Genomic DNA, 22232 nt, shown 5'->3' with positions numbered 1-22232 from the left:
AATCAGACATAGTTGAGTACATTTACGAGAGAACTCAAATTAGGGTTGAACTGGAACAAATAACCATGAAGGACAAGAGTAAGCCCCACAATGCATTTAAGTTTAATGTTCCTAGTCAGTACGTGAATAAGTTTCTTGACGAGTCATTATGGCCAGAGAATATTATTTTCCGTCGATTTGTGAAAATAAAACAAAATGATCGTATGTACGTTCCCACCAGGAACCTACCGTCGGGTTCAAGTGGTGCGTGTACCGCGAGTGCTACGAACGTGTCTAGAAATGTAAACAATGAATAGTGTTGTAAATAATATAATTAGTCTTTGCTCATTTAACTGTCGCAGTATAAAGCGATCTATCGACGATGTAAGACAATTATGCAAAAATATGGATGTAATAGCCTTACAGGAAACCTGGCTTTTGAACTGTGAAATGGCATTTCTTAGCACGATTAGTGACGAGTTTGCGTACACTGGGACATCGGCGGTCGATTCGTCGGCTGGTATGTTGCGCGGGCGGCCCTACGGCGGAACTGCGCTACTGTGGCGTAAACAACGTTTTCCCGCTATATTAGTGATTCAATGTGATAACCCCAGAATCAGTGCGATCAAGATAGATTCTGGTAATAAAGCTATCTTAGTGTTTAGTGTGTACATGCCGAATAACTGTGCGGATAATCTGCCCGAGTTTGTACAATGCGTGAGTACTATAAATAACATAGTTATAGAGTGTGACGTGGAGACCGTATTCGTGTTAGGTGATTTTAACGCGCACCCGGGCGAGTTGTTTTGTAATGAGTTGTTAAGTTTTTGTGCCGAACAGGATTGGATATGTGCGGATCTACATATGTTAGGTATTTACTCAGACTCATTTACATATTTAAGTGAAGCCCACGGGTGTGAGCGGTGGTTAGACCACTGCGTAACAACGAAAGCCGGGTTGCAAACGATTGTTGACATTTCTATTACCCATGGCGTTTTCTGTTCGGACCATTACCCCTTAACAGTGCAGTGTAATATTAATGTAATTAAACCTAAGATTTATAATGTTAAGATCAATTTAGAGGGAAAACAAACGTTGTGGGGTGAGCGTACATCTTTAGAATCCGAAAAATATACCCAGAAATGTAATATTTTGCTAAGCCAAGTGGACTTACCGGCTGACCTTAGTGCCTGTGTTGACAAATGCTGTAATAACCAAGACCATCATAAGTTGTTAGATAAACTGTATCAAAAAATTGTTACTGTATTATGTGAGGCATCAGTACATAGTAAAAAGGTCACAAGTACTAGTAGATCAAGGTCGGGTAGGATCATTGGATGGAACAAGCATGTTAGCGCTGCGCATAGGGAGGCCAGGCTTTGCTTCCAGAACTGGGTTTTGTGCGGAAGACCCATTGAGTAATTATTACTTCGTATAGAGGAGCTATAGCAAACAACGAACGTGTCACAGCCTGTAAGCTGAAGGCGGGGCGAGGGGGCGGGGTGTGAACCAATGGCCCGCTTCCGTAACGTCGCATGCGCTACTATTTTACTCGGCGCTTACGACCTTTCGGTCGCGATGATGAGCCTTGCATAGAGTGCATAGATTAGAAGTCGTAGTATAGAAGTGACATAGGTTTACATGGGCATTTTTTTAATTTAATGACTCTCAATTAGCGTGAGTTGTTAACAAAAAACATAAAACGCTGTTAGCTTTGTAACGACTATCAAGCTTGAAATCTGTATTTAAAACTAAACTTTTTTCACGTTCTGAATTTAGATTATAGCTTAGTATAATTTACATAATTAAAACAAAAACGATGTTTTTATTGAAATTCCATGCTTAATTATCGTTGCAAAACTGACAGCGATTTAACTTTTTTTTAACAACTCTGTGAGTCCCAATTTTTTTAAATGCCCACATAAAGCTGCATACGGACTGAGCGTACATGTGTACACGTAGCCGCAATTGGATATTAGTTATTTATGTGACATTTGCATAATGGTAAGCATTAAAACATGAGTGTTGTTTTTGTTGTGTTAATAAGATAACATGAGTGTTTTAATGCCTAATTATGTATAGTCGCATACATAACTTTATCTACATCCATGTATGCATGTATGAGCGCGGGTTTATCGTCCTATAGAAAATTTGAATTTCGCGCGTTTTTATACTCTCATAATTTGCTTGACCGTCTACCTACCCAAATTCATTCAGGCAGGTTAGGTACTGCACTTACATTTACATACTCACATGAAATTCGACACGCGTATTGAGAATCTGTTATAGACCGACATGCTGGAAAACTGAGCAATTCTGTCAATAATAATTAAATAACCTTTTTTGCGTCGATAAATATATATAATTTAATATATGATAGGAAACTTGAACTAACTTGCGATATTGTCACGTCTGCTTTTGTTGTATTTTTTAGTCTTTGGTTTCAACGAAACATGGCCGCCGCAACATGGCGCTTCGGCATGAGTTTATATTGATACATTTTTTAAAAAGTAAGCGTGTTTAAACAAAAATACAGTAAACCTACGTATGAAAAGTCACTCCTTGGCTTTTGTTAGATTTTCCTGAGCAGTTTGTACAGTACCTCACTACACATGACGGCATTATTTAGACGAAATATTTTTGATTGTGATACGTCAATCTACCACAGCCGTTCGGCACAGACTAAGCGCGTTTGTGCTGATCGGCTCTAAGTGTTGTTACACAAAATCAAGTTGAGGTGCCCTCTCTAGTTAACATAATTACTCAAAGGGAAGACCTAAGTCAGGTCCTATATATACTGCGATGTGCACCAGCCGTAATATATTTAAATCTAGACTGAGATGGGTTCAAAACCATCAGGAACAAATAAGAATGGATTTGCTTGCTGCGCATCACGGTAAGAATGACTTTCGTAGTTTTTGGAAGCTCACTAAGCGAATGGAGGCGAGACCTGGACTTCCTGTCAGTGTTGACGGTATCAATGATGCTAAGGGGGTGGCGAATATGTTTAGGGAGCATTTTAGTGTTAAATCCTCGCTGTGTGGGGACAGGGACATGCCTGTGCTCGACGCTGAACCTGGAAGTGACCGTCAAGTGTGTTTTAGTGCCAATGATGTTGCTAAAGTACTAAAGGATATGAAAAGGGGAAAATCTCCAGGTCACGACTACTTAAGCGTTGAGCACCTGCAACTTGCTGGTCCTAACTTACCTAGGTTACTGGCATTGCTGTTTAACCTTTGCATCAGTCACTCGTATTTGCCCGAGAACATGATTAAAACAATAGTAGTCCCGATCGTCAAAAACAAAACCGGTGATATATCTAACAAGACTAACTATAGGCCTATTTCTCTGGCAACCATCGTGGCTAGGGTGCTCGACGGCCTGCTCAATTTGCAACTGGACAAGTTCTTGCAACTACATGACGCTCAGTTCGGCTTTCGTCCCGGTCTGTCTACCGAGAGCGCAATTACTTGTCTAAAGCTGGCTGTCGAGTATTATACACGCAGAAAAACGCCTGTGTACGCGTGTTTCTTGGATCTCTCGAAGGCTTTTGACCTCGTAAATTATGACCTACTATGGGAAAAGCTGGATAGGGTCAAGTTTCCTAAAGAATTAACCCGTATTTTCAGGTGCTGGTATACAGGCCAGAGAAACAGTGTTAGGTGGGGCGATGTGTTCTCGGACGAATACGGACTGCAGTGCGGGGTAAGGCAGGGGGGGCTTACCTCTCCCAAACTGTTTAACCTCTATGTTAACGACTTAATCGGGGAGCTCAGCAACACACATGTCGGATGCCATGTTGACAGGGTCTGCTTTAACAATATAAGTTATGCTGACGACATGGTGTTGCTGAGCCCCTCGGTTGGGGGTCTGAATATCCTTTTAGACATTTGTGAGACGTACGCTCGCCAGCACAATTTAAAATATAATGCGCTCAAAAGCGAGTATATGGTTTTTAAAGCGGGTGGCAAGTGCCCAACGTATGTCCCTCCTATTTTATTGAATGGGCAGATACTGAAGAGGGTGTCGTCTTTCAAATACCTTGGGCATTTGGTAACCGAAGACCTGCGTGATGATGCCGACATCGAAAGGGAACGCAGAGCATTGGCAATGAGAGCGAATATGATAGCGCGCAGGTTTCAACGATGTACAGCCCAAGTAAAAATAACACTGTTTAGATCGTACTGTACATCGATGTATACCTGTAGCCTATGGACAAGATATACTCAGCGTTCGCTAAATGCTCTGCGGGTCCAATACAACGATGCGTTTAGGGTGCTGTTGCGGCTGCCGCGGTACTGTAGTGCGTCCGGTATGTTTGCTGACGCCAGTGTTGACGGATTTCATGCCACACTTCGCAAGCGTTGTGCCGCGATGCTCGCCAGGGTCCGGGGTAGCCGCCACAGCCTCTTAACTGTAGTAGCCAGTCGATGGGACAGTTGCCTTTTGAGGCATTGGTGCTCCATGCATGTGAGCCAAATAAATAAATTTAATTTAATATAACTTAACCTAATTTAATTGAATATATAACTATAATTTAATATTATATAATGTAATGTATTGTAAATTGTTAATTGTTAATTGTAAATTTTATTTTATTTAATATTCAATGTAATACGATATGGATCTTAATTGTCCGAAATAAATGAATTTTATTTATTTTTTTTTTTAAGGCGGACCTAAAAGGAAAAAAAACTCAAATTTCACTCTCTACCGCTGAAAGGAGTTACCAAATCTCTTGAAATCTACTTAAATTACTTTCCGTTTCGTTTTTTTAGAAATTGTTCAGAATATCGATTATTCTCAAAAATGATTTAAGTGCCTTCAAAAAACGAGGCGCTTAAGCCCTTCTTGTGGTGTACGGAGCCCTTACAACGATAGCACAACTCGCACTTATAATGACCAAATAATCTAGATATGTTGATCATAAGAGGGGCGGCATATCGGCAAAATTGGTGATCGGCCCCGGGCGGCAATCACAGACGCTACGCGGCTGCGATTTTGTGAATAAATAGTCTTTAGTAGGTCAACATCTTCATAATCTCTACTTACTGATAATATAATGAAACAAGTAATATTTGACGCACCGACTAGGGAGGAGCTAATACATTGTCAGATTCTTGTTTTATTCGTTCAAAACGCTACTTACTTCTTGGACTTATTACACATACAATTTTACGTCTGATTTTTTTTAAATTGTCAGATAACATTTTATGTGAATTAAGTCCGCGCTTTGCGATTTTCGCTCAGATTGAGCCAGCTTTTTATTTATTTTTATTAAAATAAATTATTATAATGGAGAGTTTTTTTTTTCATTTATATTTATATAGATAGTTTTAATTAAGTATAACCCCCTTATTCATAAACGTACACTAAAGTTATCAAGCCGATAAAGTTCGTTTGTCCTTTTCTATCACGCCAATACATCGGAAAGGGACAAACGAACTATATCGGCTTGATAACTTTAGAGTACGTTTATGAATAAGGGGGTAAGTGTTAAGCAGTCGTATTCCTCTAACTCACAGTTAGGCTTGTGCCGTTTCGTTCGTTGATCGGAGCGCTCCGATCTCGTTCAATCGCTCCCACGAACTAGTTCGCTCTTTTAGGTCTTTTGCTCATTTAGTTCAGCCAGACCAGCGACCACTGCGGTCAGAAAGATCAGAACGAATGGGACCGAATAGTGTCAAAATGATACGAATTATAGTCTACAGATAGTAACATTCCGGGCCGAAAGGTTGTAAGTAACCGAAGTTTAATATGAAAACTTGACTTTTTTTGTTGCTCTGCTAAGTATCTCTCGCTCTCGGTCGGCGCAGTCACACATTCGTTCTCGATCCAAACCGCTCGCGCTCGCCGATCCTATACTGAACTAAATCGCTATCCTATCCTAACCTATACTGAGCAAAGATTGATTCACAGACCACGGAAAGATTCAGTTCATTTCGGTCATTGATGGGATTTTATTCCTAACAGTTCATAGTTCGTGAACGACACAAGCCTACTCACAGTGTTGATGTTACTGCAACAACAAATAAAAAAAAATTAAAGGTTGAGTCATCTTAACTTCTAGTAACTGATTTAGGATGACATAAAGAATGGTACTTGTTATAAACTAGCTTTTTCCCGCGGCTTCGCCTTCGTACTAAAAGTAATCTTATTCACACGTTGAACTTTGGACCCCCTTTCACCCCCTTAGGATATTAATTTTGAAAAATCCTTTCTTAGTGCTCCTCTACACCGTATAAGGAACCTACGTGGTTGATAGGTATGCCTTGATATGGCTGTGCGTTGATATGCCAGTCAGTCAGTCAGTTTCTTCTTTTATATACACCGTGTTTTTAATGAATTCCGTTAACTTTAAGAGAAGGTTCTTTGGGCCGAGTACAATTAATTTCTCTAAGAAACTTAACTCTTACGGTTATCAAATTATTAAAAAAAATAAAGATAATTACTGAACACGTGTCTGACAGCCTTTACCAATTCCTAATGTTATTTAGTTGACATGTGCCGTCAATCACTTGACACTAACTTGAATGTTATGCTTAAGGGTCTCTCACACTAATAAATTCATTTATTAGATATGAAAATTGTTTTTTTTTTAGCAAATTTAACTAAAAGTGATATACAGGCTGGTTCCTGATAATAACACTGATAATAATAATAGTGACGTGTGGAATTTAACGGAAAACAAAAAAAAACACGGTGTATTTATTATAGATATATATTTCTTTATTTTTCCGCGGTACGTTTTTTTCCTAGACTATCTCATACGAAGTTATACAATAATCTATTTTCTATTACTTATTATGGCCTTATATGTATATAGATGGCATTTGTTCAATGGTATGGTTGGATGGTATTCGTTATCAATGATTCAACCACACTTGCTGAGTGTTACAGGAGTGCGTTATTAGTCGCCGTCGAGTCGATACGTTATCTAGATTATTCAGATAATGTGATAATTAAACTGAAAACCAGCGAACACTTGATGTTAAATAAACACGCGGTCAAGGGATAAACTTTTTAAATACTTCGTACTAAAAATATACTTTACAAAAAAACTCTCGGCGAAGCAATGGATATGATGAATAGAATAAATATCTGTAAATAACCGATTTACTTGTGAGCTGAAAACACGTAATGACTGGTATGTGTTTTATTATTTTACTTTTTTTCACTTTTTAGTCTCGCATTATTTTCATTTTGTGTCAAACTAAACATTCATCGTAAAATGATTGTATTGTTTTTAGTAAAATAAATTTATAGCTAAATTTTATAGAAACCACTTGATCAACCTTACAACTAAAGTTACTTATGTATACTACGAATCTTACCATCATATTTTGTAAAGTAGTTTATGCATCCGTAACTAACTCATGAACTTTTTATGTTACAAGTAAGGTAAGGTGAGGAAAGATTGAACGGTTTTTCTTACGGGTTAAGATGGAAAGCCGCCTGTAGTGCATCGTTATACACAAGGTATTTCATAAATAGATATAGATAGATAGAATACTCTTTATTGGCACCAGCAAATGATATAGTGGAGACAAAACAAATGATTATAAATAGAGGCAGACAACAGGCGGTCGTATCGCTAAAGAACGATATCTATCAGACAACTGTTGGGTAGCGGAAATAAAAAAAACATAAGCAAAAAGAGTAGGTGTTACGAAATAAAAATAATAATTCTTCTAATTTCCAACACACAAATTGAATAAACATACACACATCATCTTACCCCTTAAGAATAACAACCTACAATTTTCCCCTACCTTAGCTTAACAAATATATTTTTTGTTTAATAATGAGTAGCAGCAAATTTTCAATGTGACATAAATATAGAAGCTTGCATATAGGCGTCACTCCATCGGGAAGCCATGGAAGTCCTACCACGGGTCATATTACAAACCACAGTTCTCTTTAGTTAAATAAAATTGTAATTCAGTCGGCTGAACCGTTTCGTTGTAGCTTGGTCAAGTATTTAATTTTTAGTTAAACCCGGTTAGTAAAGTGAGTTAGAGGTATATTACGGTTTTTTGCAAATCTTTGTTTCAATGCTTTTATTCTTATCAGTTTGTTAGCGTTGCGTAAAGTCCATTGTTTTCTCATTGATTAAATGTTTTAGATATGTTATGTACCTAGTGATCATTACTCTTTATAATTATTATTTATATGTAGTTTTCGTTAAGAGCAAGTCGATTATCGTGTTGGTACATTGTATTTTGTCGCGCACGGCCCACCTTACAAAATATACCTTGTAATATTTGTAATACCTACACTTATTTTTTTTAAATCACAAGTTCCCAAATCACGAGATTATAATAATGTTCATGTAAATAATTATATAAGATACTAAGACTTTATTTTATTAGGTACTACATATTGTTATCGGCAGTTTAAAATGTTGTTTATCCTTGCGTTATTATCTGTATTTGTGTAACTATACGGTGTATTTGGCTTACAGGTCCAGGTATATATGTAATATGGGACCCTATTTGGCTTATTATGCATTAGGCACTGGTCCCACCGCGAGCTAGTAAGCTATGAGCTATCGGCTATAAAAACGAATAAAGGATAGGCACTCCCGTGCAAATAAAAGAGACACGGCGATATTGATAACTCACCGCTGGGCGAGTAACTATAAAAATCGCCGTGTCTCTTTTATTTACAGGAGAGTGATTATCTTTTGTTCATTTTTATAGCCGATAGCTCATAGTTTACTAGCTCGCGGTGGGACCAGTGCCTTAAAGGTTCTTTTTGAATCTCTGTTGGAATTTAAGATGGAAAAAGCTTATTAAATTTGTAGCATAAGGACCATTCACGCATGGAAAGCCTGGAAACAAAAAATCGTTTCTGAGTCTATCGTATTTAAGTACCTATTTGTATATTGTATATATGTCTGAGTACCCGCAACACAAGCTTTCAAGCTTAGTCAACGTAAGAATGTTCTATAATATTTATTTATCGTAGTGTATCAAACGGTTTACGTCACTAGAAAAAAGCGGTAAAAATGTAGGGGCAAATGTATATCGTCCCAAAGAAAATTCGAATTTTGCGTCTTTTTCTAGTGACAGCTGGCCGGCTATAAAAGCAATTCCCGAAAAGTTTGTACATTTCGATCATGTCTCCGATTTTGATAAAAATTGGTAGGCTGATCCATGATGCTGAGCAAGATCCACTAGGTTTCCCAAAATGTCCTAGGTTGTTTGTACGAAACCTTCCTTTTTTGTTACCAGATTTTTATACATTTTCGGTAATAAAAGTTTCATACAATCAACCTAGGACATTTTGGGAAGCCTTGTGGATCTTGCTCAGCATCATGGACTCTTATCAGCCTACCAATTTTTATCCAAATCGGAGACGTGATCCAGACGCACAGGCTTTTCGGGAATTGCTGATAAATGAGTCGTGTTGGTGGGTGTTGCAGAGGTGGACAACACGGCGTGGATAATCGGGCTGTGCGCGGGCGCGGCGTGCCTGGCGGCGGCGGGCGCGGCGTGGGCGGCGCTGCGCCGGCGCCGGCCGCGCGCCGCGCCCGCCGCCGCCGCGCCCGCGCCGCGCACCTCTCGCCCCGTGCCCGTGGCTGACTTCGTGGACCATTACAGGCTCATGTCTGCGGATTCCGACTTTAGGTGCGCGCCTGTATATTCTATAAGGTTTATGGAAGATAATCTGAGCTCTTCTAAATTGTGCGAACTTTTTTGAGATCTCGGTTCAAATTTTATATCGTCTGTTGACGATTTTCTGAATTGTGACATAATTTACGATTTCAAATATAATTGTTTTGAGTTCTCATTCCCTACATACATACAGATATTACGGGAATCCGTTTAAGGGGATATTCCACATCGTGTTTTCAGTTTCACCCTAAAGTAATTAGACTTACGCTTTAAAAGTATATTTCTTCTACTTTTTATGGCATGCCTTTTTTAAACAGTATAATCCCGTTCTAAATTCGTTATAAACGTTCACTAAAGTTATCAAGCCAATAAATTTCATTGTCTTCGGTTACCGCGATAGTTACTCATGAAATAAAACTATGGAAACCGATAAATTTCGTTTGTTTTTTCCAACTTATTGGTGTTGTGTAGCGAGGTGGTGTGGCTTGTTAACTTTAGTGAACGTTTATGATATGAATAAAGGGGTTAATAGCTAATTACGCAGAACTATGATCTCAACCTAATATGTATTAACAGGTTTAGCGAAGAATTCGAAGAGCTAAAACACGTCGGTCGCGAGCAGCCGTGCACGGCGGCCGATCTGCCCGTCAACCGGCCCAAGAACCGTTTCACCAACATCCTGCCGTACGACCACTCGCGCTACAAACTCCAACCTGTTGACGACGAGGAAGGGTCAGACTATATCAACGCTAACTACGTGCCGGGTGTGTATTTACACTTGTACAGTCAACCAATTGGAACCCTAGGCCACTGTAGAACTATGTCATAGTGACGTTATAAATAATAGTATTAGAAATCTCTGACTGCTTGTCATTTTGACATGGTTGTAGAGTAGCCTAGGGTTCCAATTGGTCGTTAAAATGTAGTCGCTTATTATTATCACAGCCGTACGAATATATATTCATCCTAACGAGCGATTTTTGGTCGGTGAAAGCCGAATTGGCGTCGATATACTTGTGGACACCCTAAGTGCATTTTCACAAATGAGCCGATTCGATATCGGATGTAGGAAGGATTTCAAAGGCACAAACCAAAGATGGCACCTAAAACATATGTGATATCGGTCCTACATCCGATATCGGATCGGATAATGTGAAAACGCACTATTGCTCCCAGGATCAGTTCATCAACATTCTAGCTCCAAAGATAATTTGTGAATAAAGATTAGGTACAGCGGGACAAATCTCGACTGGAGGGCAATTGTAACAAATCCATTTTTTCCATTATTACACTATGATGTTGAGTTCTACATGTATCCACTGAACACGCCTACCATATGAAACCGGTGGACACTCTAATTAATAATGCAAACATTGTAAAACATGGAAAAAATGGACCAGTTACATTTGCTTTTACTTAACGTACTTAATACACTGCTTACTTGTAGTTAATTCATTGGCTCAGTTCAGTTCCTCAAAATGAAACTTAGCCTCCGGCACAATACAGCGCGACTTTGCTCGTCCTGCGCTACTTCTCACCAATGTCGTTTCAGCTATACCTGGGGCTTCCTAACCTAGTTTCAAATAAATAATAAAAGTTCGTGTCATATCCAGGTCATTCGAGCCCGCGCGAGTTCATAGTGACGCAGGGTCCGCTGCACTGCACGCGCGATGACTTCTGGCGCATGGTGTGGGAGTCCGGCTCGCGTGCCATCGTCATGCTGACAAGATGTGTGGAGAAGGTAAACACGATTTAACGCTAAAAAATTCTAGCGTACATACCACCGTTCAATAAACTATGATGATACGGAATTGCCGTGAGGTGACGTTGTGCCTTAAGTTCGTAGTGAAGTAGGGCCTGCTGCTGCAAGCGCTACTTCTGCTGGTGACTTACACCCTTATTCATAAACGTACACTAAAGTTATCCAGCCGATAAAGTTCGTTTGTCCCTTTCTATCACACCAATACGTCGGAAAGGGACAAACGAACTTTATCGGCTTGATAACTTTAGTGTACGTTTATGAATAACGGGGTTAGTCTTTTCTGGTCATAGACACTCATACGAGGTCAACACCTCTCGCACTACGCGAGGAAGCCGCACTTTGAATTCATTTCAAATTAGACATTAAATTTTGATCGTTCTTTTGAACTGCTGCAGCTGGAGCATCAAGGCATTTGTCCTAAATTACCAATAGCAGACTACTTGCCTTCGACACATGCAAGCACTATTATTTCTATCAATTATTTATTTATTTATTATTTATATAATTCAGGCAGGCAGTTGAAAAAACAACTGATATGGCCTGTATCCTGGTATTTTTTTCCAGGTTTATCTCATATTATTATGTTTGTCTAATTTGTTCTTAAAACTGTTGATGTTTTTACATTATTTTTTATCAACGACTGCCCTGAACTACCTGCCCTGACTGGCCTATTCAAGAATAGGCCATCAGAAAAAATGCTTACTTTTAATCTTCCCTGTTCTCAGGGCCGCGAGAAATGCGACCGCTACTGGCCGTACGATACCCGACCAGTATACTACGGCGACATAGCCGTCACTGCGCTCAACGAGTCGCGATTCCCTGACTGGACGATCACGGAGCTCCTAGCTTCTCGCGGCGCAGAACAACGAGTCGTCAAACACTTCCACTTTACAACGTGGCCCGACTTCGGCGTGCCAGATCCGCCTACTACCCTGGCTAGGTACGTATAACCAGGGGCGGCTCACTCTGCGATTCTATCGTCGCGCTACAAGTACATGCTGGCGGCCGCGAGTTCGCGGCCTAGTCAGGGGTGGCGCGCGTTCTCACGGACGCACGTTCGCACTTTTTATTGTTACTTTACGTCGCAAGTTTTTATTAAGGTTTATGTGCGCGCGATGTGGGCGTGTGGAATGGCTAATAATGCTTAGTTAAATGTCATCATGAATAAATAGGTCAATTTTACACATCTAATGATTAAGTCCCACGGAAAAGTTCAATAAGTCTTGTGATGTTAGGGATTAAACAAAAATATATAAATACTGTATATATATATACCTAGAAAGTACCTAAGACTTAAATATGATATAGTATAACATTTTATCTGAGCATTCATTTGCTTTAATCTATAGGCAACCCTATCGAACGACGCTGCGTACGTGCGGCTCGTTTCTTTGTTAGAATTTTGTAGGCACTTAAAAAGGCGGCATTTCGTGAACATCAAAGCAGTGGGCCTTCTGTACTTGTACTATTATATATTCTGTGGTATAACCTAAAAAAGTTAATTTTCATCTTCAAACGTTAAGTATGGCAGTCTTAAAATCGCGTTACCTTGACTGGACGATGACAGAACTCCTTGTTTCTCGCGGCGCCGAACAAGGCGTTAAACTCTTCCACTTCACAACTTGGCCCGATTTTGGGGTGCCCATTGCCCAACCCGCCTACTACTCTGGCTAGGTATGTACAAACTATAAATACCATAGTTCTCATGGTAACTTTATTATATTTGCAACTCCAAACTCCAACCATAATCCACTGACCTTGTAATACAAACATTAACTAATTTCAATTAAGTACTTATTGAGAATTGTATTTAAAAAAAAAACATTACTATTGTACTGTGTGTGATACCTAATAATTTATAATGTATTGACGTGTACCTGTATGTTACCAATAAACTTTATCTTATCTTATCTTATCTATCTTATTAGAGTTATTAGGTTAGAGTTGAAAATCAAAGGTCAGATGCCAGCGTAAGGTACTATAGTCCAAAGGCCAAGTCGTCCCACCCAAACCGAATCCAACTCCACGAAAGAGGTTCTGTATTCCGCAGTGGCTAGTTTGTCCTTATTATTAATGTGTTCATGTATATGTGCAGGTTTGTGCGCTCGTTCCGCGAGCGATGCCCGCCGGACGCGCGGCCCGTAGTGGTCCACTGTTCCGCCGGCGTCGGCCGCTCCGGGACATTCATCACGCTGGACCGCGCGCTGCAACAACTCGCCGCACGAGCAGACACGCTCGACATATTCGGCATGGTGTACGCCATGCGCCGCGAGCGCGTGTGGATGGTGCAGACGGAGCAGCAGTACATCTGCATCCACCAGGTACTTGCACTACTTGCGACGCTACACCATTAAAAGACCGACATTTTTTTCCACATCATTATATGGTATTTCCGCAATTTTTAAATTCAGAATCGCATCAAAACGCCAATTCTGTAACGATGGGTAGGTATTTAGAGGGCTGTAATTGTAATGTGCGATAAGTGTTTGATTTCCCCTTTTTAGGACAGAGTTTTGCGGAGAAATGGGTCTCGAATTTGACAGTTATTTTTAGGTGGGTCGGAAATTCTGACTATGAGTTAACTTTGGAAACCTCTTACTACGCTTCTATCGATTCATTTATTACATCTTTTATGACCTCCTTTTTGAGCGTCCTTTATTGGTCATGGAATGCGAGCCAGGAACAGTCCTGTCTCGTGGTTTACAGATATAAATACCATATACATAATGTGTTGTATTTTGGGTAGGGCACGAGTGAAACAACCGATGGCTATAGACACACTGGTTTATTCGCGTAGCAATGTAAGCGGGGTTGTGCGCGCACGCACACATACATAACAATCCTCCCCGTAGTTTTCAACTAATCTACTTATATAACTAATTACATATTAACTAAAAATAAGGTTTATAATTAACCTTGGGACGGTTTCGTTTGACTCTGTCCTGCCCGACAGCGACCGACGGGTTGGGTACCCCTGGATTCTCGGGCCCTTCTACTGGGGTGTTGTCGTCCGACTTGGCGTCCTCAAAACTGTCCTGGGGGTCGTTGTTGAGATCAACTATTTGACCGTCTTCTCCTTCCCCACTATTTTGCACCTCACTGTCGGTACCATTTAGCACCTCGCTGTCGGTACCATTTTGCAACTCGCTGGTATTCTGTGTCGACGGATGTTTTTGATCCGATGAAAATAAATCTGGTAGAGAGATGTCATCAAGAAACGAACCGTCCCCTTGTGGTCCCTTGTATAACATTAATTGATCTTTATGTTTTTTATGGTTGTCTGAATTTTCACAATCTCTTACTAAATATACAACTTTACCCAACTTTTCTAAAATTATTCCCTTACACCATGTAAACTTATTAATGTTAAAGTTCTTTTTATATAACACTTTATCGCCTATATTGAAGGCTTGTTTATTGTTACCGTTATACGCTTTACTCTGTAAACACTGTTGATTTTTGACATGATTATCCAATGACGTGGGCGAGGGAGACGCCGTTGAAGGGTTAATTAAATCAAGGCGTGTCCGAAGTTTGTGGCCAAACACTAATTGAGCTGGCGAATGGCCCGTGGTGGAATGTATAGAATTCCTATAGTCAAAGAGAAATTTTTGTAACTTATTATTACAATCTTTAATATTGCGGCTATTTATTAAACAGGATTTAATCCCCTTCTTGGAAACTTTTATCATGCTTTCTGCCTGGCCATTGCTGGCCGCGTGGTACGCCGGTGACGTCACCGCAGTTATGCCATTTAACAAACAAAAGTCCTTAAACTCCTGTGACGTAAATGCGCACCCGTTATCACTAGCTATCACTTGCGGTACCCCAAACCTAGCCATAAACTCGTACAACTTTTCGCACACAGCCGACGTACTAGTACCGTTCTTCATACTATACACCTCAATCCATTTACTGTGGGCATCTACAATCACTAAGTAGGCGATACCGTTAATTGGCCCCAAAAAATCCAAATGGATCCTGGCAAAGGGTTCTGCAGGGAATTTCCAAGGGGCTAACGGTGCACGACTGGGAGCGGGCCTCAACTTAATGCACGTCTCACAAGAAGCTATCATTTGTTCAATCTTTTCGTCGATCTTAGGAAACCAAAACCTGGACCTGGCCTCCGCTTTGGTTTTTACTATTCCTAAGTGAGAATGATGTAACTCCGATAACGCGCGGGACTGCAAGGTCGCGGGAATTACGACCTTATGGCCTCTTAGCAAACAGCCGTTTTCATACGATAACTGTAATCTACAATTAAAATACGGTTTTAGCTTATCATCGTTAATTTTCTTAGGCCAGCCTGTACAAACGTAACTTACAATTTTATTTAAATCTGGGTCAATCTTTGTTTGTTTACGTAACTCGTCCATAGTTAACGGTAAGCATCCTTCGATAACAAAATTGATGTACGACGCGCGATCATCTGGTATGAACGGGTCCTGCCCCTCCCGCGCGCGCGCGCCCGCTCTGGCCCTCCGCTGTTATCGCTGTTGTCAGGTAAACTAGCTCGAGACAAATAATCTGCACTATTCATTGCACTCCGAATGTACTCAATTTTATAATTATATGCGCTTAAAAAAGGGCATACCTTTGCAGTCGGTTAGCCGTAATTTCGGGAATGCCTTTATAAGGGCCAAAAATAGAAATTAGAGGTTTATGATCGGTTCGTAAAATAAAGGGCACCGACCTCCCGAATAAATATTGATGATAACGTTTAACTGCGAACACGATTGCCGTAGCTTCTTTTTGAAGTTGTGAGTAATTTTTTCTGCCGCGTTAAGGGTACGCGAAGCAAACGAAATAGGCCTTTCACTGTTGTCTGGCTGAATTTGACTTAAAATAGCCCCAAGGCCATAGGGTGACGCGTCTACGGTCAAAACTAGGTTAGCGTTTGGGTCAAAATGGGCTAAAACCTGATCCGAAGCCAAGCATTTTTTTATTTTTTCGAATGCTTGGTCATGTTCCTCCCGCCAACACCACTTGACCCCTTTCTTCAACAAATCATACAAAGGTGAAAGTATCATGGACGCCCCTTGCACAAAATTACGGTAGTAATTCACTAACCCTAAAAAGGATTGCAATTTATTCACATTTGTCGGTACCGGGGCTTCCAGGATTGCTTTGACCTTTTCAGGTGATTTGTGAAGGCCGTTCCTGTCGATTATGTAACCTAAATACTGCACTTGGTCTTGGAAAAATACGCATTTTTCTTTTTGCAAAGTTAACCCTGCATTTTCCAACCTTTTTAAAACTGCGTTTAATCTTTGCAAATGTTCCGTGTCGTTTTTCCCCGTTATCAATATATCGTCAAGTAAACACAGTACTCCTTCCATACCACTAAGCAAATTATCAATCGCGCGTTGAAATATAGCTGGGGCACTAGCCAACCCAAACACGAGGCGTGTGTAGAAAAACAACCCCGGTGCGTATTTATGCAGGTGAGGTGCTGCGACTCCGGCGTCAACTCCAGCTGAGTGTACGCGGAAGATAAGTCTAGTTTTGAGAACGTTTGTCCTCCGTGTAATTTAGCAAACAACTCTTTAATTGTAGGTAGCGGATATTGTTCTACACACAGCTGCTTATTAATGCTGACCGAGTAATCTGCACAAATACGCATGGTGCCATTGTTTTTTAACACCGGAACTATTGGAGATGCGTATTCGGAATATTCAACAGGTTTTAAAACACCTAGATTTATTAAACGGTCTATTTCTTTGTCAACTTTTCCTTTCAGTGCAAAAGCTAATGGTCGCGCCTTAAAAAAACCGGTTTCGCGTCTGGCTTAAGCTGCAATCCAACCTTATATTTATTAAATAGACCCAAATTATCCGAAAACACTGTCGGATAACTACTTTGTAACATCTCTAGTTCATCCCGCTGTTGTGTACAGTAATTAACTCTATTAACAACTGTCGTCATCTCTAAATTAAATGATGAAATAAAATCGCGGCCTAAAATCGGCGCGCCAGCATTGGGAATAATGTAAACATCGATCAGCTGTGTGCGCCCCGCGTATTCCATAGGCATTGACGCCATACCTACGCAAGCCATATTAGAACCGTTATAAGAAGCTAGATTTTTCTTAGGTGCGCAAATTGTCACATTAGGGAAATGCTTTTGAAAAACTGTGGTGACATCGCCGTGACCGCCGCCCCGCTATCCATTTCAAACTGCAACGGCACGCCTTGAACGGTGACCCATTCTACCATGGGTTCCCCCTTTACAGAACGAATATTAAACAACTTACCGTCGTCTCCCTCGCTCACGTCATTCGCCATAATGCACTTTACCGTTTTGCACATTCTTTTTAAATGGCCTTTACCGCGGCACTTTTTGCAACGATAATTAGAAAACCGACATTCGGCCGTTTTATGGTTTGAATAACCGCACACTGCACATTTTTCACGGACCGTATCCTTGGTCTCGCCGGTGATCTTGAACAGCTGGTCGCTCGTCGAAGCCACCTGTCCCGCCCCCGCCGACACCTCCCGCGCGCAGCGTACCGCGTTAGCCAACTCCACCGCCTTAGTGAGCGTCAGCTCCTTGAGATCCTGCGTGAAAACCTTGTCCCGTTCCCGTCCCGGCAGCATGCCCATCATAAATCTGTCGCGAAGAACTTCCTCTACATTTGTGAAGTCGCATTCCGCTGACAAACCACGTAGCCTTGCCGCCCATTGGGTATGTGTTTCTCCACTTTGTTGAACGGCCGAATAAAATTTGTACCGCTCACTAAAACCAAACACCTTTGGAACAAAATGGTCTTCCAGCAGCTTTAAAACATCTTCATATGGTACTTCTTCTATCTTCTTAGGCAACGCTAAATCCGCTGCGAGTTTATAAGTACCGTCAATGAGTGTGCTAAGTAATATCGCTCGCCTTTGTTCTCCTCCCGCGTCCGTAGTGTCATTTACTTTATTTGCCACAAACCATTGCAATAAGCGCGATTTAAACGTTTTCCATGTTTGCGAATGGTGATCAAACGTAGGCAAAATTCCAAAATGCGCACTAGACATTTTTAATTTCGCTTGTAAGTGGGTAGATCGCCGCCAATGTTGTATTTTGGGTAGGGCACGAGTGAAACAACCGATGGCTATAGACACACTGGTTTATTCGCGTAGCAATGTAAGCGGGGTTGTGCGCGCACGCACACATACATAACATAATGTAATAATATTATGTGTTCCAGTGTGTGGTAGCAGCGCTAGAGGGCGCGGACCTGCAGCCGCCGCTCGGCCTCAACCATCACATGCATCACAACCAGGCCTTCGAAGGTAAGCCACAGTTACCCCTATCAGAATTCCCCTCGTACGAGTAACTAACTCAAAAATGTTTCCTCTATATTGGCTACCTTATTAAGAGTGTCTTAAGGGGCTGACAACACCCAACTGCGCAATTTTGATGTTACTTGCGCAGTTTTTTAAGATAAACTATTAGTTTTAGTAAGGCAAGTAAATTATATGTTATTATTCATTATATTTAAATGAACATAGCCGTACTCGATACACGATTTAACAAAATCAGCTCGATAGAAAAAAAATGCAAAGATTGGTCTCTAGTTCGTCATTTAACGGTTCTATGTTGTTCAATTATTCACTTAGTTGTCTTTAATTCAAAAATTACAATAACAAAAATATACATATCTAAAACACTAACGAAACATTTTGCACAAATAATGCATCTTTCTATTTTATTTTAATATTTTTCCGTACTTTTCGTACCTAGCCGCCCTGTTTTAGTGACATCGCGCTCTCACTTACTCCCATGTGAATAGACAGTGTACGCTAGCGTCAAGGTCATTGGGTGTTGTCAGCGTCTTAAGGATTCCGTTTATTTCAAGGGTACGTTCCTGAGCCAATTTGTATGTACATATTTAAGTTACAGACTGGGGAAAAAAAGAGTAAATATTAAAACGTAGCAACTTTGTAGTGTCGTACCATCTTCTTACATATATTGATTCAAAAGGGACAACACAGCGATTATGCAACTTTAATTTTCCACACTTTTCTGCCAGACTGTACTCTTTCAAAGACACCAGTATCGGCAGTATCTTAAATAACTCCATATTGAAGATAATCCGTCAACTTTTGACAACTACGTAATGTAAAAATCCAGCGCCATCTATGCTGTCAAAATCGAAGCACCAATTTACCTAATTCAGTCAATGAATCTCCGACTTTAGGCACGCTACCTCACGAAATAGTACCGGAGGCAGATACTCGAAATTGTTTTGAAGAGAAAACCCGTGCGTAGGTGGCGGCAGCTGACACGTCGGCAGCTCACAGGCGGGATCCAGTAAATACAGTCTGTCAAGCCATTTCCGTCACTAGAAAAGAGCGGCAAAAAAATTGCGAATACTTTTGGATTCATTCCCATGGACAGTTTGAGTTTTTCGCCTTTTTCTAGTGACAAAATCGTTTGACCGGCTATAGTTTGTTCCCTGAATGTTGTGTGGCCCTTGCCTAATGTCATACTGAGCTAACTTGACAGCGTTGATAGCCCCGCTTCTGCAAGGGTTAAGTAAACGCCATGACTTGTCACGTTTTCAAGTAAAAGATAACACATTGTCGCTTACTATAACGACGAAATTTGTTCGTATCTTAAAACGAATTACTTCTTAGAGCATCCTTAGCGCGATTTCATATTATTCGATCCGATATAGGATGTACAAAGGAGGTCAAAGAGAAACGTCAAAGATGGCGCCTTTGAGCTCGCGGCTTCGCTCGAGTTAAATTCGAAAATTGCGGAATGCTCCATACAAACGTTCACCCCCTATTTTAGGGAAGGTGGGGGGTTAGAAAGCGACAAAAAGTAGCCTATGTCACTCTCCATCCCTTCAACTAACTCCACTTAAAAAATCACGTCAATTGGTCTCTCCGTTTTGCCGTGAAAGACGGACAAACAAATAGACACTTACACTTTCCCATTTATAATATTAGTATGGATGGGGCCTATATTCGATATCGGATAGTGTGAAAACGCACTTACGCTTAAACGAGATTGTGATGCATTCTGCTTGAAAACGATACACTTGCACTTGGGGGTTTTCAACTTGGTATGACTCCGTAGGTTCTCGCATGCTCCCTTATTAACCAACCAACGTTTCTTTAGAAAACCACCCTTTAAGGTTCAGACTATGTTTGAACTTGTTTATGAAAAATACCTATGTTTTGCATTGTCTTTATTAATGCATTGATGTTTTGAAATATTAATCGACTAATACCTTGTAGACGACATTTTGAAGTGTTTATTACGCAGCCGAGCATGAGAGTGCATAATTATTATTAATTATTGTTATTGCATAGATCATAACATAACACCTGACCATTGATAACTTTTTTTATTTTCGTCTAAATAGTTTTTTTAATTTCCTCACTCATTTACTTCAAATCCCATTCTATTTTTGGCACATGTCATTCTGTGTAAATTTGTACAACACTATTTGCACAACTGGTTTTTCCGTTCAAAACGGTCTTGTTTTTGAGTCTCACGCGTTCTTATTCAGAAAATTGTCACTGAAAATAATAGGCAAGTCACCGTTTTCAACCGGTATTTTAGTAACAAAATCCCGTATGCGAGATTCAAAAATCGCCCTCCAGTGTACACATTTATACTGTAAAATGAATTTGTTGTACTCCTATTGAGATTTATTTTATGTTTATTTTTCAGACGACGAGGGCATTGCAGAGTCGGGGATGTGAGACTTCGCACCTAACTTATATACATTCTCTCGTTTTAAGTCACGTCTAGCGTTAAGTTTTGTATTCATATATTTTTATATACGTCGTTAACGGAATGAAATGGACCAATTTTTTATGATTAAATTTGTATATAAGTAGATAGGAGTGTACAGTCAGCAACGGAAGTAACTAAGCGAGTTGAGCGTTCAAAATATTATGATTTTTTTTCCTTTTCTCTCGTCTCGTATTCTTTGAAAATTATGTGTATAAACAATTTTGAACACCAGGCTCACTTGGCTACTATTATAAGAGTTTTTTTACATAGCTTGGGTCCGTTGACAGCTAATAAACGCAAAATACAATTTTGCATTTAAAAGTTAACTATTGTATGGAGATGACTGCAGTCAACTTAGCCAAGCTATGTAAAAAATCGCATTGTCTCATGTACCTTGATAAAATCACGTTGAATCTAGTTTATTTTTAAATATTGACTTTTAGATGTTATTTATTTTTTATTAAAATGACAACGGCATCTCAAATGTGTACTTAAATATAATTTAGTCTGCTCAGCGATGTTTCTGAAAGGAATTTTTGTAGTTTTTTATTTAAGTTCAGTTGCACATACGTTAATTAAATTTCATGCTGCATGAAGTTCAAAAAATGTATGTGCAACAATCGGTCCGCTAGAAAAGACACTTAACGCGAATAAATTCGTAAATTGATTCGCCTGTTCCTATCTCTATTTCACAGGTCGCTGTGCGAAAGGGACAGTAATATCTTTTCACGCGCGTGTGAGAGAGATAGGAACAGGTGGGCCAATATACGAAATTCATTATGGTAAGCGTCTCTTCTTTCAGGCTCAGGCGGTTGGTAAAAAAGTTTCGTGATAATTTCCTAGAAGGCAGCATTTTTTTTTACATTTAAGGTAGTATTTTTACACTTTTAAATTTATTATAAACTTAGAAGGTAATAGCTAAGATTCGGAATCATAGAGAGAAGTAGCCTTAACACTCATGTTTACATAGATAGGTACGTTTTTAGGGTTCCGTAGCCAAAATGGCAAAAACGGAACCCTTATAGTTTCGTCATGTCCGTCTGTCCGTCTGTCCGTCTGTCCGTCTGTCCGTCTGTCACAGCCGATTTACTCGGAAACTATAAGTACTACAGTGATGAAATTTGATGGGAATA

General features: G+C 40.1%; 2 protein-coding genes across 3 annotated transcripts in view; one reads left to right on the top strand and one right to left on the bottom strand.

The window, feature by feature from the left end:
- Positions 1-22077, top strand: part of LOC125228947 (tyrosine-protein phosphatase 10D-like) — a 105046-nt gene extending 82969 nt beyond the window's left edge. Inside the window, 7 exon segments of the mRNA XM_048133669.1 lie at positions 9407-9611; positions 10176-10363; positions 11213-11340; positions 12087-12301; positions 13457-13682; positions 18554-18638; positions 21034-22077. Of these exon segments, the coding sequence (XP_047989626.1) occupies positions 9407-9611; positions 10176-10363; positions 11213-11340; positions 12087-12301; positions 13457-13682; positions 18554-18638; positions 21034-21065 (1079 nt within the window). The 3' untranslated portion in view covers positions 21066-22077.
- LOC125228944 lies at positions 14697-18518 on the bottom strand. Of its 2 annotated transcripts, none has more exons than XM_048133666.1 (2): positions 17615-18518; positions 14697-14810 (listed from the first exon to the last, which is right to left on the bottom strand). In XM_048133666.1, the coding sequence occupies exons 1-2, from the start codon at positions 18378-18380 to the stop codon at positions 14797-14799; spliced, it is 780 nt and encodes a 259-aa protein (XP_047989623.1). In that variant the 5' UTR covers positions 18381-18518; the 3' UTR covers positions 14697-14796. The 2 variants fall into 2 exon arrangements, with proteins under 2 accessions (XP_047989623.1, XP_047989624.1); XM_048133667.1 differs by having other exon boundaries at positions 14720-14801.
- Positions 22078-22232: the final 155 nt, after the last annotated feature.

The sequence above is a fragment of the Leguminivora glycinivorella genome, chromosome 8 (assembly GCF_023078275.1).
Source record: "Leguminivora glycinivorella isolate SPB_JAAS2020 chromosome 8, LegGlyc_1.1, whole genome shotgun sequence".
Lineage (NCBI taxonomy): Eukaryota > Metazoa > Arthropoda > Insecta > Lepidoptera > Tortricidae > Leguminivora > Leguminivora glycinivorella.
The sequence above is the reverse complement of the archived record's forward strand: the minus strand, read 5'-3'. Positions and strand labels throughout refer to the sequence as shown.

Excerpts from the sequence above, each read along its gene's own strand:
- LOC125228944 (XM_048133666.1), bottom strand. The coding sequence starts at position 18,380 with ATGTCTAGTGCGCATTTTGGAATTTTGCCTACGTTTGATCACCATTCG.